We start from the raw sequence: 16413 nt of genomic DNA, 5'->3' as shown, positions 1-16413 counted from the left end.
CTCTCATATTTGATAGGAACAATTCCCTTGATGGCCCTTGATACTTGATCATTTTCACACCTAGTTCCCTCATAATTCTGAAGGCAGCTATGTAAAGATTTTTCTCTGGCAAGTTATCTCTTCAATAAGTTTCTTTTTGTTGATAAAATCCCAGACAAACTAAAGTGCCCAAAAGGAATGGGCTATATGGATATTACAGCAGATGTAATATCATATTCAAACATTGTTGATTGGTGAGAGTTAAAAATTGAAGTGAGAAATTGTTAATGGATACATGTCTGTGAAGGTTCTCAGTCATCCATGGTAATTCGAAGCTTAATCCAAAAGGGCAGCTGGACTTGGCTGAAGTTCTTAAAGATGTTTCACCTCTCGTCCTAAAGGCTTCTTCAGGTCTAAACTGACTGGTGGACGGAGCTACAAAGAATCTTTCCATCATTGCCCTTTTAGATTAAGCTTCGAGTTAATGGATAAAACATTTGTTAAAAATGTGTTTTTGGTTATTCAAGTGAATGAAATACCTGAGTTTGATGCAGAAATCCTGCAAATCTAACATTTCCATAAAAGGTCTGCACACAGATAAGTTATTATATTTGCCACAATGATCTAATAGGACCAGGGATCTTAAAGGACCACATATAGCACAATTTCTGATTGGCAACACATAAATATTGCGTCATGGTATATATTACCATATTGTCAAACTCCACCGCGTATCACACTTTCTCAAAGGCCAAGGAAATGTCTTCAGATTACTTGTTTTGTTCGGATCCAAAGTCCAAACTCTTTAAATTCAGCACAGTGTAAAACAGAGAAATGCATCATGACTTAAAGTACCTGCACCAACTTATTTGCTGTTATCATAATTGTTTTTTTGTCAATAAAATAACACCCTAAACCCTGAAGCAAGCCGACCACACATGGAGCCTCAGTGAACTTGAATATATCCTGACAGCAAAGCGAGCATAGGAAGAAGCAGTGAGGAGGAGACACAGGAAATGTTTCTGTAAGATTTACTGAGTCAGGAAAGACTGCTGCACACAGAGCTGAAATAAATAAATGAAATAATTTTATCGTAATAATTATAGTAACCATCATAGTAAGATTGCTTATTTAGGGTTTCTGTCTTCTTTTATATATATAATATATATAACTTTCAATAAATTGTTCCCTTTAATATTCGTTCTCCTGTGTGTATGATGAGACTTTGGTTTGTTCCACTGAATGTCCTGGTAGCAGCATTCTGTATCCACGGTATCGCACAGGAGCATCATCCCCTGGGTCGTTTCTATAGCAATGCTAATCGACAAGGCACCCTCCCCTGTGCTCGCCACCCTCTGCACCTATAAGCTGAGGGTGTAGTGTCCTCGGGGAGCCGGGGCGAGGGGAGGAGTCATGAAGAAGGTCTCCAGTTGTCTTTGGTCGGTCGTTGGTTTGGTTTGCTGTGATTGGATGTCTGTTTTTTGGTGCAGCTTAGTTTTATACATTCGAGTTCTTTAAGCTTCAGTCCCTGCGGTGAGTTGTCACGGGTTCATGCAGGGACTGGATGGTCCCTTTCCGGAGTCCCTCGTGATCCAGCTTCACTCATGGTTGTTGGTGCACACACTCACACGCGCAAACACACACTCCAACATACATTTGCTCTCCGTCTTCTTCGTACAAACATGCATTTATACAAGTCATTCACTCCATCATTCCCTCATTCATCCTTTGTCATCCGTCTAACAGTCTCACAGGTTCCCACCGGTTTAGCAGTGAGACAGATAAGTGCGTCACATGTCAACAATCCATCATTGGTCCATTCGATCTGCGCTGATCGCTCTATCCCTTCCTGTTTTCCCTTTGTCCGCAGGCTAAGCACCCACTTTCTTGTTCAGTCAGTCTCTCCCACCCTTGTTCTCTCTGCAGGGTCCAGTTGTAATCCCATACTCGACATTGTCCAGCTGGTCCAGGAACAGGAGACATGAAGGCCTTGTGGTTCTTGTGGTTGTGGAGAGAAGGCCTTCGTAGAGCATGAGACTCTGGCTGCCCTTCAGGTTTCCTGTCAGTGTTTCTGGCCTCTGAATGGAAAGAGACCAAGAGCTTCCAGCGATGGACCAGTACAAGTCCAGTTTGTCCAGTAAGGAAACTAAAACTGAAGGAAGGATCAATAACTTGGGGGCTGTAGTGGCAAATTAGTAGGTGTAAAGCTAAACCCCATGAATGATTCATCAAGTGTCTGGTCAATGTTTGTCCCATCAAAGGGTGGTGTGCAGTCGTGTGCGACAGAAGAGATGACTGGGTTAGCCATTGGCAGGCTCAGGTCGAGGCTTTGCATGACAAGACAGTGGGTGCTAGCGTTAGCCACTACTAGCGGGGCCCGGTAGCGCGCACCTTCTTGCCCCGCTTGCTGATGGTGGTGAAGCGAAAGGGTGTGGTGAGGTCAGGCTGCTCCCCGGGCGGGAAACGCTTCATGAAGTGTACATCTTGCTGGTTCGGGAGCGTGTGGGGGCCGCGGCGAGGGCGGCCTCTTTTAGTGAAGCCCACGTACCAGCCCGTGTAGCGCGCCGACATCAGAGCTGTGTAGTGGTTTTCCAGAACCTTTTCCACAAAGACGCAGTCGGCGCTTCGATTACTGGCCTTCTGAGAGAGCAGAGAAACCACAGGTACCCCCACACACACACACACACACACACAGATTTGGAGAAAACACAAAGAGAGGCTGGTCAGGAAACTGGACGATATTTTTGATGAACATGTCTCTTAAAGAAAGAAGTCTCACCTTTCCTACCAGCTTGCCGCGGCGGTTCATGCACAAGTAGAAGTTTGTTTCTTTGCCCCGGATTCTCACCTGGCTACCGAAGGTATCAGCCTCCACTACGAGCTGGGCTTGTGAAGGGACAGACAGAGGGACAGACAGACATTAGAGCCACAGGAAGCGCAGAGAAATACAGTGTGTTGTGTTTATAGGGTTAAGCAGGTTCATTAAGAAATATTACAGGTAGAAAGATAAAGATGAATAAATTTAGAGCTAGCTTAGCGTCACGTTGTATGTCCTGGCAGAGAACATTCAGGCTCACATGAAAAAGACTTCAAGAAGAAGCCTGTTTCACTTAATGCAGAGATTACCAGCAACCTCTAAATCAGCATGAAACCAGATAAGGTTCTCACATTGAATCACAGTTTTAGGATTCATAGTAGCTCTTAAACGTTGTGATAAATCACAGGGAGATGTAAACGTCTCTGGTTGGACAGATGGTTGTCAGATAAGCCCGGTCACACACATGGATGTGAGGCCGCTGACCACGAATGGGCCTCGTAAAAAAGATAACAGGCAGGAGTAGACGGAGCCCGGTGGGCCGAGAGGAGTGGGAGAACACTCAGACTGAGTGTCTGCGATACTGTTGTTTTAAGGCGTGTGCATGTGCGCGTGTGTGCAGGTGCATGATGTTCATCCTTCCAGGCAACAACCGCTTCAGCAACTACACATCTTCAGAGCGCTTGTGCCTGTTTAAAAATAAATCCCTAAAATGGTTCCTACATGACCTTAGTCAACAAAGGGGTCAAGAGAAATCAATACCTCCCTCCCTCTTGCCCTCTTCCTCTCTCCCCCCCGACTCTCCTCTCGTCTCCCGTCTGCTCTTTCGCTTCATGTGTATACCTTCATGCACCCGCCCCTTCTTCTGCGCTTTACTTCTTTTCTCTCTGCTCCTGGTTCTGCGTGTACCTCAGTGGGATTGGTCAATAAACAGACAGGCTTTTGCATATTTGCTCCCATCTTTGGCTCAAAGTGGCATCTCAGCAACCTGACGTGTTTGTGAATGGACAGGAATTGCAACATGAGCAGCCTCTGAAGCACACTCAGAAATATGAACTCCTGCTTTATGGCTTGGCTTTCTTCTGCCCATTGATTCTGTTTGTGGTTTAAGAATGGGTTAGACATCATTACAAATGGAGAAAGGTGGAGAGGAAGAGGCAGTGGGGGATGGACAGAGGGAGTATTGGAGGATGGAGGGAGGGAGGGAGAGGAAGCCTGCTGTTTTAAATCCAGAGGAGACAACAGGGAGGATGAGAAATCAATGGAGGGATCGATGAAGGAGATGAGTTTCTAACACTCGGTCCGACACTCTACCTGCCAGGCTTCTCCCACTAACTCACACTTTTTTTCACCAACACCGTCCCTCTCCCTCGCTCTCTTTCTTTCTTTTGCTCTCTTGTGAATCATTGAGTCAGCAGCCAGTCGATGAGGTCTTTGTACTCCCAAGACAAGCTCCACTGCCCCTCTGCCAAAGCCTGGGGAGGCATGTGTGTGTGTGCTTTTGTGAGTGCGCCTGCACAGTTGCATTCTGTATCCATTCATGCATGCTCTCAGTCCACCTTCAAGTCTTTGTACTCACAGCCGTCAGTCGGTGTGAGTGTGCATACGTTTGCATGTACCCAAGCATGTGTGTGTTCTGCTGTTTGTGTGTGTGTGTGTGTGTGTGTGTCTTACCATATTTGTCTCCGTCATCTCCTCGGGCGCTGATTCTGCGCCCCAGCACCTGGACATGTTTGCCGCTGGTGCGGCTGTAGAGCTGGTAGACCCGGTGGTGTCGCCGACTCATGGTGTCTCGCACCTGCGTCTGGTTCTCCACATGCACGCTGAAGTTGACCCCATCCACACCGAGCACCTGCTGCAAACACACACACAGACACACACAGACGTTAGCACACACATACGGATACAGAGAGTCATTTAAAAAAACGACTTTTCTCCCATAAACAAGTTGTCTATTCTACTGTCCAATCCCCTCCGTCATGCTGACTCTCACCTGTAATGGATTGCACATCACCAGCAACATCTGGATACATCTGGGAAAAGCAGAAACAGATGAGTTCAGAAAAATGTAAGCAACACTGAAAGTTGGAAGAGTGATGCGTGACACCATCATTTCCATCTCTTTCTTCTCCGCCGCTCTTTCTGTTCAACATCTCTTTTCCTTATTGGGTGATTACTCACACCGCTGGGTGTGCGGCTGGCACAGCCACTTCACATTCAGACAGACAGATGTCCAGAAATCGTCAGACAGACAACACCCAGAGCAGTGTTTATCGTTACGCCACCAGCCTTCCGTCCAAAACCCACTTTCTGACCCATTCTTGACTTTCACCACGCCAAAATCTGGCCTCCAAATGACCCGATTGGACCGTGGCGGAATGGCAAACATGCCGAGACAACTGGAACATGTTTTGGTTTGGACATCTGAGGGAATAGGCTGACTTATTTGGCTGCTGTGCGTATGTAGACAGCTGGGCTGGACTACAGGTGTACAGTCTGTGATGTGGCTTTGGATTGTGGCTACATTTAGAGAATACGTTATGAATAAGTGAGAACATGAGCTACCAAAACGTGAGGAGAGGTGATTTATGGAGGAACAAACTGTCGGGGAGTAATGGTGGAAACACAGCCTGCTGGATTCATGGGCAGTGTCCACATGAAACTATATTTCTTACTTATTTCTCCTTCTGGCTATCTGGACTGTTTGACACCTCGATGATTTAAACATCTGCTCACAGTTCCAATTTAAATTCTTCTCACTCTTTCACATCGCTTAATTGAAGTGTAGACCTTGACCTTGGATATATCACGTTATTTACAGCTTTAGTAGGGGAGTGATTGTGTTGCGCAAAATCTCCTGGCAGTCCTTGAACTGTTCTGAATTAGTGGCTGAAGTCTTGATGAAGTTCAGGACCAAGTGTGTGGGCTGAAAAGCTATTCTACGAATTTTGTCTTTCCCCACCTCATCGTTTGCTATCTCTCTGCATGCCTCCTCTCTCTCTCTCTCTGACTTGTTGTCCTCCCTTTCTCTCCTCTACCTTATCTCTCTGTCCGCTCTACCTTTCTCCTATCTTCTCCTGCCTCCCAGCTTCCTTTATGTTTGGGGTCAGCAGGGTGACTCCTCCACACTGTCATGGGCATGCACACAGATGTGCAGATGTGTGCTGGGTGTGCGTATGTGTACAGGAGGCGCAGGCAGCTGACAGCTGGGCCAAAGCAAAGACATACACGCTGCTGAGAGAGGGAAAGATAGAGAGAGGTAGACCGGGAGGTACACAAAGGGATAGCGAGAAGTCCGGACAGATGAAGGTGATGTCAGAATAAATAGAGGAGAGACGAAGAGAGAGGAGGCTGAAAGATATTAAAGGAGGTGAGAGATAAAATCAGAGAGAGCGGGCAGATGCACAGATGTGAGAAGGTCAACATCTCAAACATCTCAAAGGAAGGAGGGAAAAAGTGGCAACATGAGAGACAGTAGTGTAACCACAGAGTGTGGTCTGGCGTGAGAAGTAGACAAAAAGATAAATAATGGGAATGAAAGAGGAGGGGGGTGTAACTCATGCACATCGGAACACATGTCTCTGCATCCTGACTAACACACACATATACCATCCTGCCTGCCGTCTCTCTTTCCTCTCCACATTTCTTTCCCATCACTGCTGTGTTGGCCCCTGACTCGTTCTAATAGATGCAGACACCTCGGGCAATGCAGCCGAGTGTTGGCCCTCACATTTTGCCTGCGCAGCCGAAAAAACCTGAGCGCCTGTGCATTGTGAGGACTCTCAGCTGTTAAAACACCACAGCTGCACAGCCGCCGAGGACACTGCAGGAAAAGTGCCTCGGCACTGGATTCCCCCGCTCCCACAAAAACCACAGACACTCCATATTATGCCAGCCACAGAGAGAAGGAGAAGGAGAGGGGAAAGAGGGAGACAGGAGCAGCCAGGGATGGGGGAGGGATGAGAAAAGGAGAGGAGAAGAGAGCAGCAGAGTAAAAGTCGGGGAGAGTAAAGACAGAAGGAGGTATGGAGAGAGGGAAAGCCCGGTGCGCCTTGGCCAGATGCCAAAACAAGCAAGGGTCTGACATCATAAACCTGCGTCCCAGCAGATCCACCATATGGAGGCTGCGGTTAGACGAGCAGGCCTCAGCAGCGAGGACTGGGCAGCAGCGTGGAGCGAGAGCGGTCGGCCTGGTGGGACTCAGCACAGAGCAGCGGTTTCAGCTGTGTGTAGCAGTGGTTAGCGTGGTAGGCCGACATTGGAGCAGTGGGCTTCGGCATGGTGCGAGAGTTTCAGATGTTCAGCAGTGGGCCTCGGCGAAGAATAGCGGTTAGGCGAGTGGGCGTGTGAGTGGTATCAGCAGTAATGGGGCCTATGGTGGAGCAAGGCAGAGGGCCTCGGCATGGAGCTGTGGCTTTAAGAGGAGCAGTAACAGGTTGTTGGCCTTTCTCACAAGGCTGTCAGTGTGTTAAAGCTGGTAAAAACAGCCGAGAGAAAGTGTGGTAAAACTGATAGGCAAGAAGGAAATGAATGGAGAGCTGATTGGCTCTGAAAGACCCAAACTCAAACCAGCAGACTAAACAGTGAGGCTGCTCCTCCACGGATACTGCCAGGGGCGCCATCATTCATCAGTTATCAATTCATTCTTTTTATCTGAGCAAATATCTGCGGAAAAAATGAGGTAAAGGCAAGACAGTGAGACAGATGTAGGCAGTTAGGTGGGTAGGAGCCGAAGAGAGAGAGAGGCAGCAGCAGCAGCAGCAGCAGCACACACCCTGTCCAGGTTGTGTGAGGAATGAGAAGTATCTGGAGATGACTGCCATCTGGGAGAAGTACAGCCGACACAAAGAAAGAAAAATAAATCCCCTGGCTTTTAACAAGACACACCTTGAATGGGCAAACTCAAGCCCCCTGAGTCTGAATCCTCCTCCCCTAGATTTGTTCTTGGCACTTTATCATTTTCCTATCCCACTAGATAAAGCTGCTGTTATTTGACTCAAACTCTGAATTATTTTCTAAAGGGGGGAAAAAAGTATTTTCTTGGCGATGGGAAAATGGACTTTTCTAAGCCATCCCTGAAGTAAGTGCAGATGGTGATGGAGATGTTTATGGCAGGTTTTATGAGTAACAGGGCCCTGACTCTGACCCAGTGACCCTGAACTGTCAGCCAATCAAAACAGGGCCTTCCATGGCATGTTTTCTATGGGGACTGATGAGGAGTGATGTAATCGTTAGACACTGCAACCTTCCTCTCCCTCATCTTCCTCTTTAGATAGGCTTGTCATTAGTTTAAACAACTGATTGGATGCATTAGGTTTGTATATGATCTGGTGATCTAGATTTAGTGATAAAAGTGACTTACAAGACGGTCAGCGTGGAAAGAAGGGACCACATCGCTTCCCCCCTCCACTATGGAACTTGGCCCAGAGACAGTCCCCTCGCTCGGTCTGAGCCAGTCCGACAGTCCGGAGAGTTCCCCTCTGTGTTCTGAATCCGCTGGATGTTGAGCAGAGTCAAAGAGTCAGCGGACACTCCCGTTGGCATCGGCGGCGGTGTGCCCCGGTTCCCCCGGCGTGGGTTAATATGCGGGCGCGGGCAGAGTGGGGTGTAAGGGAGGGGTAGCTGTGCCACTGTGACCGCCGGGCAACCTCTAACAGCTGACCAGACCGGAGGAAAGACTGGTGGGCGGGGGAAGCAAAGGGGGTAGGTTAGGGCTTTAAAAGCTGCGCGTCCCCGACAAGGAGATGAACAGGTGAACGCGCGCTCTCGTGGAACAGATAGCCAACTCCAGTCGACCTTGCTGACCCTCAGAGGGATGCTCGGCCCTGCGGACAGCTGCCGTGCGTGCGTAATCTTCTGCGTAATCCAATGCGTAATGTTTCAGCGCAGCAGCAAGCTTCTGGGCTCAAAAAGGAATGCTTCTTCAGTTGATACCGTTACACAAAGTAGTGGATTTTATGTCCCGGCACAGACAAGAGCAGGAGGCAGGTTTAGTCTCAGTAGAGCGGGGTCGGGAGCTGGTGGAGGTGGGCTACCTGGGCTGGCTGATGAAGCAAACGGTGAGCTGGAGACGGGCGCTCTGCGGGCGCAGGGTAATGCAGGGCGGCCTCGGTCATGACTGCGCCCCAACGCTGGCTCAACGGGTCTGTGGCTCAGGTGACACCGACCAACAGTGTCCAAGAGAGGTGGCGATAAGGTCCCGGAGCGGTCCAGCTCAGAGGGTTGTATGGAGAGTGCTGAATGAGAATGGGTGGGGATAATAAAGGGGAAAGAAAGACGAGGGAGGGAGGGGTGGCTGGAGAGGATGGGAACAGCTGTGACTGGGTGGCGGACTCAGCCACCCGCGACACAGCGAGGAAATAACAGCCGCACTTTGCACCTGATTTTCCGGACTTCCCCGCTCGACTCAGCCGCTGTTTACCGCCTGGCTGCAGCAGTCCTCCCTGCGCCCTCTCGACACAATACCAGCCAAAACACAGCACGATGACATCACCGCCAAAATGTTTGAAGGGGGAAAATGCAATCCGATCTTTTTATTTATTTTTTTAAAGGTAGAAAGTTTAAGCAGTCTCTCTGAAGGGGGAAAACACGAAAGTCTCTACGTTCCGAGAGAAACGAACTCCGCGGTGTGAAGGCAGAAGAGTCGAGCTCGCCAGTTTGTGAAGAAATAAAAGTTAAAACGAGCGCACTGGAAACGTGTTTACACAAAACCACAGTGACAGATCTACTCCCAGTCCAGAACCTGCACCGTCCCTCTTCCCCTTATTTTGCTTCCCTGTTTCATTCAGCAAAAAAAACCACAAGAAGTCAAAAAGAAAGCAGCCGTGCGTTTTTATCCACTTCACTGGTATTATGCAGATCCTTCTCCCTTTGAAAGATTCCAAGGTTTCCTTCCATAAAAAGCTCTTCTTGAGGGGGGCTGCACAGGAGAGGCGCGTCGGCAGGCACAGACCTCACTCCAAGAAAAACCAGAACAAGATTTTAACAGACGCGGATCAATCCTCCCTCCCTCCTCTCCTCTCCTCTCCTCCTCCTCCTCCCTCTCCCTCTCTCTCTCTCTCTCTCTCTCTCCCTCTCTCTCTCCCCTCTCTTTGCCTCACACACGCACATGCACACTTATTGGATCAAAATGGGATTAGTCAGTCGCTATGCGATGCCGACCCAACTTACACTGCAGAAATATCAATTTTAACAAGTGCTCCCCACTTTGTGAAAACAACATCTGTTAATGAAGTGATAGAATTTCACTTGTTTACAATGAAACCCAACTTGTTTCTATCATTCTCCCGCAATCTGCCAGTTTTATTCTGGACTGTTTTCGTGTTATTCTCCCTGATTTTAACAAATATTTGTTTGTGAGAACTACTGAAACACGTGGAAAAAAAACATTGGAAACAATGTGAATGATGTCATGGTATCAGGAGGTTTTCATTCTTCTCCAGGAACGATTTGAAAGTGCTTTTCAGAACAAATTATATCTGACTGACAGAGAAAGTGAAAGCCCTTCAGCTGACAGAGACACCTGTCCCAGTCAAGTGAACGTCTGTCATACAACCCAGCGGACTTCTTGTCCTCCATTATCTCGCCTGAAGATAACCTCTCCTCTGCAGCCTCAGTGGCCCCGGACTCACACACACACACACACACACACACACACACACACACACACACACACACACACACATCCCTCACAGCCGCCGCTGCACTTTCAAGTGATGTATTTTGACTCCCCATTTCATAACTTTTAAGTTAAACCTTAAGAGGGAAAAATGAAACGGAGAATGAGAGACAGTCGGGAGGGCGGTATGTAAGCACGAGCACGGATCCAAAACGAACATTTCTCAGGGATTTCGGCAGCAACGCCCGCTCTGCGCTCCCAAAACTCCCTCTCACCGCCGCACAACCGCAGACGGTCAGCCAAGCCAACACAACACTCCTGCCATACCTTTCTTTCTTTCACACGCACACGCGCGCGCAGAGGGAGAGAGAGAATCGAGGGAAAGAGAGTAAATGTGTGTGTGTGCGTGTGTGTGTGTGTGTGTGTGTGTGTGTGTGTGTGTGTGTAATAGAGGTGGGAGGGGGTTGGCCTCATACATCAGGGACAGTTATCTTGGCTCCAAGTTTAGGCTTATTCTTTTCAACATTGTACTTTCAAATCTCTCTCCCTCTCTCTCTCTCTCTCTCTCTCTCACACACACACACACACACACACACACACACACACAGTTCTGCAACTGGACAGGCTCGCTGGGCTGGGTAGGGGTACTGTGGTTGAATGCCTTTCCAGTCATGCTCCATAGACAAGCCTCTGGCCTTCTTTCCTTCTACTGGCTCTCTCTGTCTCTGCACCTGTGTCTGGGTGCTCACCGCACTGCTGCAAGGGACACGAGTGTAAATGTTGTGGAGAGGGATTTGAACCACATTGTAGTGATGAGGAATGGGCCCGTCTGGTACTCTTAAGCCCAGATGGAAGGATCCAGGACTGTAGCACATGTTGGTACAATGGTGGAGTAAGTAAATGCAGGCAGAGGAGCCTGATTTAATCCACAAACGAAAGCCTAATTTAACAGTAGTAAAAGAACTTGGAACCAAAAGGATCCCAGTGATCATCTTCTTCCTGTTGTAAATCTGTAAAGAAGATAAGATTTCTCTGGGAATCAAGTGTGTCCAGCCCGGGAGTATGAACATAAGTTTTAGCAGCAATATATTCAAATAAAATCAAGGACCAAATGAGATTAAGCCTGATTAATATCTGGAGCCACAGACAGTATTAATAACACACTGTTGCTCAAACTGTCTGACCTCCAGGAAGCTACAGAAATGACTTTCAGCTTGCTTCTTCTGTGGAGATGTTTGACAGGTGATTCAGTGTGCAGATCGTGTTTTCAAATGACAACCTTATCCTCAAAGTAACATAAATCTGGAGAAAAAAACCAATGAGGCCTTCTCTCTCTTTCTCTCTCTCTCTCTCTCTCCTTCTGTCACATCACTCTCATTCATCCTCTGTCCTCCCTATCTGTCTCTTTAATCTCCCGGCTGTTCTTTATCTGCCCACTCTGTCCCTCCCTCTGTTTGCAGCCAGCATATTGATTGCCCATGTCTTTGCCTCTGCAGCTCCTGCCTATTGATCCTTTGCTAAGACACACACACACACACACGCACAAACTTGCGCACACACATGGCTGTCCCCTTCCCGTTTCTCAGCACTCGAAAAACCATCGCACTTTCATGCAGACCAACTTAACCACACTCACACACTGTTCATAAACGCACATGTGCATGTACACACACATGTGCACTGAAGCACACAAAAAGACACGCACCAGGACACCTAGTTTTTTTTGCATATACCCTCTGTTGTGTTGAATAGACTTGGCATTGATGGACGTTATGCCTTTGTGCTCCTCTCTCGACTCATTAAAGTGAATGAAACCTGTGTGTGTTTGTGTGTGTGTATCTGGGGCCCTGTAGCTGCTGTAGGTCTGGGCCCAGCAGCTTTCTCTCTCTCTCTCTCTCTCTCTCTCTCTCTCTGACGGGGCCTGCAGGCTTCCTCATCCAGGGAGCCTGGTCAATATGGCCATTCTGTCTAGCAATTAACATCGATCAGCGCTCGTCAATACCGTCAGCACCCAGACAAAGACCCAGGGTGCATTGCGTGTGCTTGCCCTTTCTCTATCACAGTCCAACAAATCCCCAAACAGCACTCTCATTATATGAGGGCATTCTGGCCTGACCCCAAGGTCACCGTGGAGGAGAGGCACGGTGTGCTGGACTCTGCGTTATGGGTGACTGGAGTGGAACCTTATGCAGAGCTCGGAGCGTTCTGAGCTGCGGCCCGGTTGTTGACTCATTGTGACAGCTGTGTGCATGCGTTTGGAGGTGTGTGTGAAGAGCTTTCGATATTCTTTGCATTGGGTGTAGTGAAAGAAAAGTTGGCAGTCAGGCGATATCATCCCCCTGCTGCGCACTCGAAAGTGTTAGACACAGTGCAAACTTTGAAGAGTATAAATGCAATCCATCATTCCGGTGACACTGAGCAGATTTAAAGTTCTTAGATGTGTCAAGTGCATTGGATTGTGTCCAATTAGCTTCGACTATAAGCAGTAAGGGGCATATATGTTTGGAAGGGAGCCGGCCTGCGTATATGTGGGCTCTCTGGAGGGAGAGAGAGGCTTGTGGCTTTGATTAATACCTGCAGACATGGACCTTAAACCTCACATCAGATGTTGAGATGTCAGCCTAACATTGGTTTCTGGGATAGATATCCCGACTCCGTTAATCACGGGCCAAGTTTAAACTGTTCCCCAATGTGTAAATGTATGAGACACTTAATAAAGGCCCTTTGATGACAGGGGGGCCCATGCAAAGTCGAGGAATGTGTACAGTGTGCCGGGCTTTGAAATGGGAACCTGTTCGCCACTTGTCCGCGTCTGCGAGATGAGAGAATCGACAGCTGCAACTAAGTAAGAGCAGGAATTAATTAGCGCGGGGCCGTTTGTGCAATGGTGAGCCGCTGTTGAGATGAAGAGAAAAGCCAAATATTGTTTTTATTAGCAGCGATGTTGGTGGTGCACAGCCTGCTCCCTTCTTTCGCTTAGCAAGATTAATCTAGCGAATATGAACGTTTACTCTCCTTCGTCCCAGAATCCGTTGCAGCTGTTGTCTCTATACATAGCCCAGCTGAGGCGCTGGAATAACTTTACTTTGACACTTTCAAGTTGGAGGGTTTGATGCTGCTTTGGACTCATGTCAGGGTAATTATTCATGCAATCGAGCTTGTCATTGTTAGGCCATAGCCTGGTTTTTGCAGAGTGGATCCAGGTAGTCGTGTTCTTTGGGCTGCACTTGCTTTCTTAGCAGGATTTTCATTATGGAAGTAATTAAGAGGCTTCAGGAGTTGATTTTCATTGTTGATGATGTTTGTCAAAGTGTCTGATGTTAAAAAAACATCTGTACTTTCCAGATCCATCACGTGCCCTTAGATCCAACATATGAAACCCAGCAGCTACACTGCCTCGTCTTAACCTTTGTGCCATCTGGCAGAGACGGCTTGTTGAAGTTTGGACACTTTGCACTGATAAAGTGGTATGTAAAAAACATGAAGACATCAAACTTGGAAGGCGCCTAACGGTGCACCTGGATCGTATATCAGCGTAATAGGGAACTCATGACAGAACCTCATGCATGGGCCAACTATTCAAGAACTTCTGACCATCCCATTAGAGTTAACCCAAGGCCAGCACTAAACAACAACAGGGACCATCTGCATATTGGATTTGACATTTACAGGCATTAGATGTACAAAAAGTCCTGAGTGATGGAAACGTTCAGCAGGAGTGGTGCGGTGTGCTGTCTGACACCGATTGGCGGGGGCTGTTAGTGCGCTACGAGAAGATGCAAAGAAGAAGAAGAAGAAGTTAATCGCTTCTGACCAATGAGGTTTTACATAAATATGCAGCGCTCAGTGACGGGTGGATGTTTGTTTAATTATGGTCCCTGTGGTTGTGTGTGTTTGGTTGAGTGAGAGTGTCATGACCCTCAGTGACAGACCGTACACAGCTGAGTGTTTGGGGTTTGTGGCTGGAGTGTGAATGGCTCACGAGTACATGCAAAGACTGTGTGTTTCATGACTTCATTGTGCATGTGTGTGTGTGTGTGTGTGTGTGTGTGTTAGAGAGGCAGAAAGAGAGAGTTTTTATTCCGTGCTGTCCGTGCATAGTGATGTGAAATGCAGCTGTGGCTTGTGTTGGAAGCTGATCCAGCATGTTGTTTTTTTCTTCCTCCCGTTTCATGTTCGGCCGTTCACCGATGGAATCCATGATCATGGTAACCTTCACTCCTGTCATCTTTTCTGTTCATCTCTTCCACACTGCTCCCACTTCCTCCCCCTCCTCTCCAGTGAGTGCCCTTTACTCCTCCGTCCTCTTCCCTCCTCTCCTTTGTGCTGCTTCTGCTCCCTTTCTCGTTTCTCTCACTCGGCTTTTTCCTCTCTCCCTGGCCCTTTAGCCTTGCCACCGGGCAGAGGAGGAACTGTAATGTTTATGAAACCCTTTAATGTGCTATGTAATTACCCTGGCAACACCTCCCATCATTACTCATGCCAATAAAGCACCTTCGAATTGACATGTCAGAGTTGGATAGCGAGAGACAGAATGAGAGAGAGAAGGAGAGAGAGGGGGGCACAGAACACACACTTTCCATCATTCACTCCCTTTCCTTCATTAATCTCCGCTCCTTTCTTGTCTTTCCTCGCTCTCCACTTTTTCATCTGCGTTTTGTCGTTTCTTTCATTCTTTCCATCCGCAGCTCCTTCCTCTCCCTCTGCATCCTTTTCTCTCCTGCTCGCCGTGACTTCTGCCAGATGCCCAGGTGGTGGTCAATTACAGCACAACTCCTTTTGGAATAACAAAAGCATTCTTAAACTTGCTCCACTGAGCCTATTTTAGGAAGACTTCTCTGGATGCTGGAAACTGGGTGAATGGGCTCGAAGGAGAGGGAGCGAGACAAGAGAGAGAGGAGAAAGAAGAAGAGAAAGAATAACACTTACTGAACGAATGTAAATGAGGATGCATAGAAGAGGCCGGCAGCTGCAGGAGTAGCCTGAACGATGCATTCCTTAAACAACTTGTGTGTGATGCAGAAATGTTTGTTTATGCTAAAAACAATTAACACATGCCCCGAGCTTCTTACAGCAGCCCCTCCCTCTCCAGCACACCCACCCATGCTAGTCGTCTGGTCACTATACCTCCCACTTAGTCAGCTGAGGCCTTGGCCCTTCTTGTGTTAGCACTTATGCTAAGTCCCCTAGCTTTGCTCTACCTTTACTGCCAATGCTCCGACCCCAGTTGCTGCCATAACACCAGCCCCTCACTGTAATACCTTTGCCCACCTCTGTCCATCTGCAGCTGTAGCCTCTCATTCGTCCTCTGTCCTGGCAAAATCCTCATTTGTAAGACAAATATTATAACAAATTAAGCAGCAAAACAATGGGTGGGTGTCTGCCTGACGTCAGCCTGCATTTCATTAGCAATAGCTAGGCTAACGCGTTCCATATGGAGGAGCCTTCAGGGTAGCCCCCTGCTGCCCAGCCCCAGCCTAGCCCAGCCCAGCGTGGCCCAGATCGACTTGGTTGCCACGATCTGCCCCCACCCTCGGTCTTAGTCAGCCCCCAGTTTGGACCCCATCCTGGCCCCTGCCATTATGTCATCTTTAATTTGGACTTGTCACACATCACCTGACACCTACCCCCGTCATGCTGTAACCTTTTGTCCCGTTGGAGCGAAAAAGCACTCGGGAGGCTTTCTCCCTCTCCTTTTCTCTCCCACTTTGCCTGTTTTTTTTAATTCTCCCTTTTCTTCTCATTTTTGCTCTCATGCTCCTTCCCCCCTCGCTCGTACTCTCTCTGTTGGCTTCTGTCACTCTCTCAACCTCTCACTCTAACCCACCTGCCTTTCCCCTCTGCCCTTTGTCATCAAACTCAGATTAGATACGCGTGTTTGTGTATTAATGTCTGTGTTAAGAGCAACGGAAAAGACCAAGAGGGGATCAGACAGGAATCTGATGACACCTCGGCTCAGTCACCCTCAGCCCTTTTTCCTAGACCCCCGACAGATGAGCTG

The 16413-nt window shown here is 48.2% G+C and overlaps 1 protein-coding gene across 1 annotated transcript; it reads right to left on the bottom strand.

Annotated features, from left to right (window-relative positions):
• Positions 1-1080: 1080 nt before the first annotated feature.
• Positions 1081-8688, bottom strand: fgf18a (fibroblast growth factor 18a). The gene is made up of 5 exons (XM_069669704.1): positions 8157-8688; positions 4788-4827; positions 4469-4649; positions 2759-2865; positions 1081-2616 (listed from the first exon to the last, which is right to left on the bottom strand). The coding sequence occupies exons 1-5, from the start codon at positions 8186-8188 to the stop codon at positions 2347-2349; spliced, it is 630 nt and encodes a 209-aa protein (XP_069525805.1). The 5' UTR covers positions 8189-8688; the 3' UTR covers positions 1081-2346.
• Between the last annotated feature and the right edge of the window lie 7725 nt (positions 8689-16413).

This window comes from Semicossyphus pulcher, unplaced genomic scaffold, assembly GCF_022749685.1.
Source record: "Semicossyphus pulcher isolate SPU_LCO1_2020_fin unplaced genomic scaffold, fSemPul1.0.p SCAF_2, whole genome shotgun sequence".
NCBI classification, from domain to species: domain Eukaryota; kingdom Metazoa; phylum Chordata; class Actinopteri; order Labriformes; family Labridae; genus Semicossyphus; species Semicossyphus pulcher.
This window is presented reverse-complemented; position numbering and strand designations above follow the sequence as displayed.

Excerpts from the sequence above, each read along its gene's own strand:
- fgf18a (XM_069669704.1), bottom strand. The coding sequence starts at position 8,188 with ATGTGGTCCCTTCTTTCCACGCTGACCGTCTT. Across the intron at positions 4,828-8,156 it reads CTTTCCACGCTGACCGTCTT|ATGTATCCAGATGTTGCTGG; the intron begins GTAAGTCACTTT and ends TGCTTTTCCCAG. Across the intron at positions 4,650-4,787 it reads TGATGTGCAATCCATTACAG|CAGGTGCTCGGTGTGGATGG; the intron begins GTGAGAGTCAGC and ends GTGTGTTTGCAG.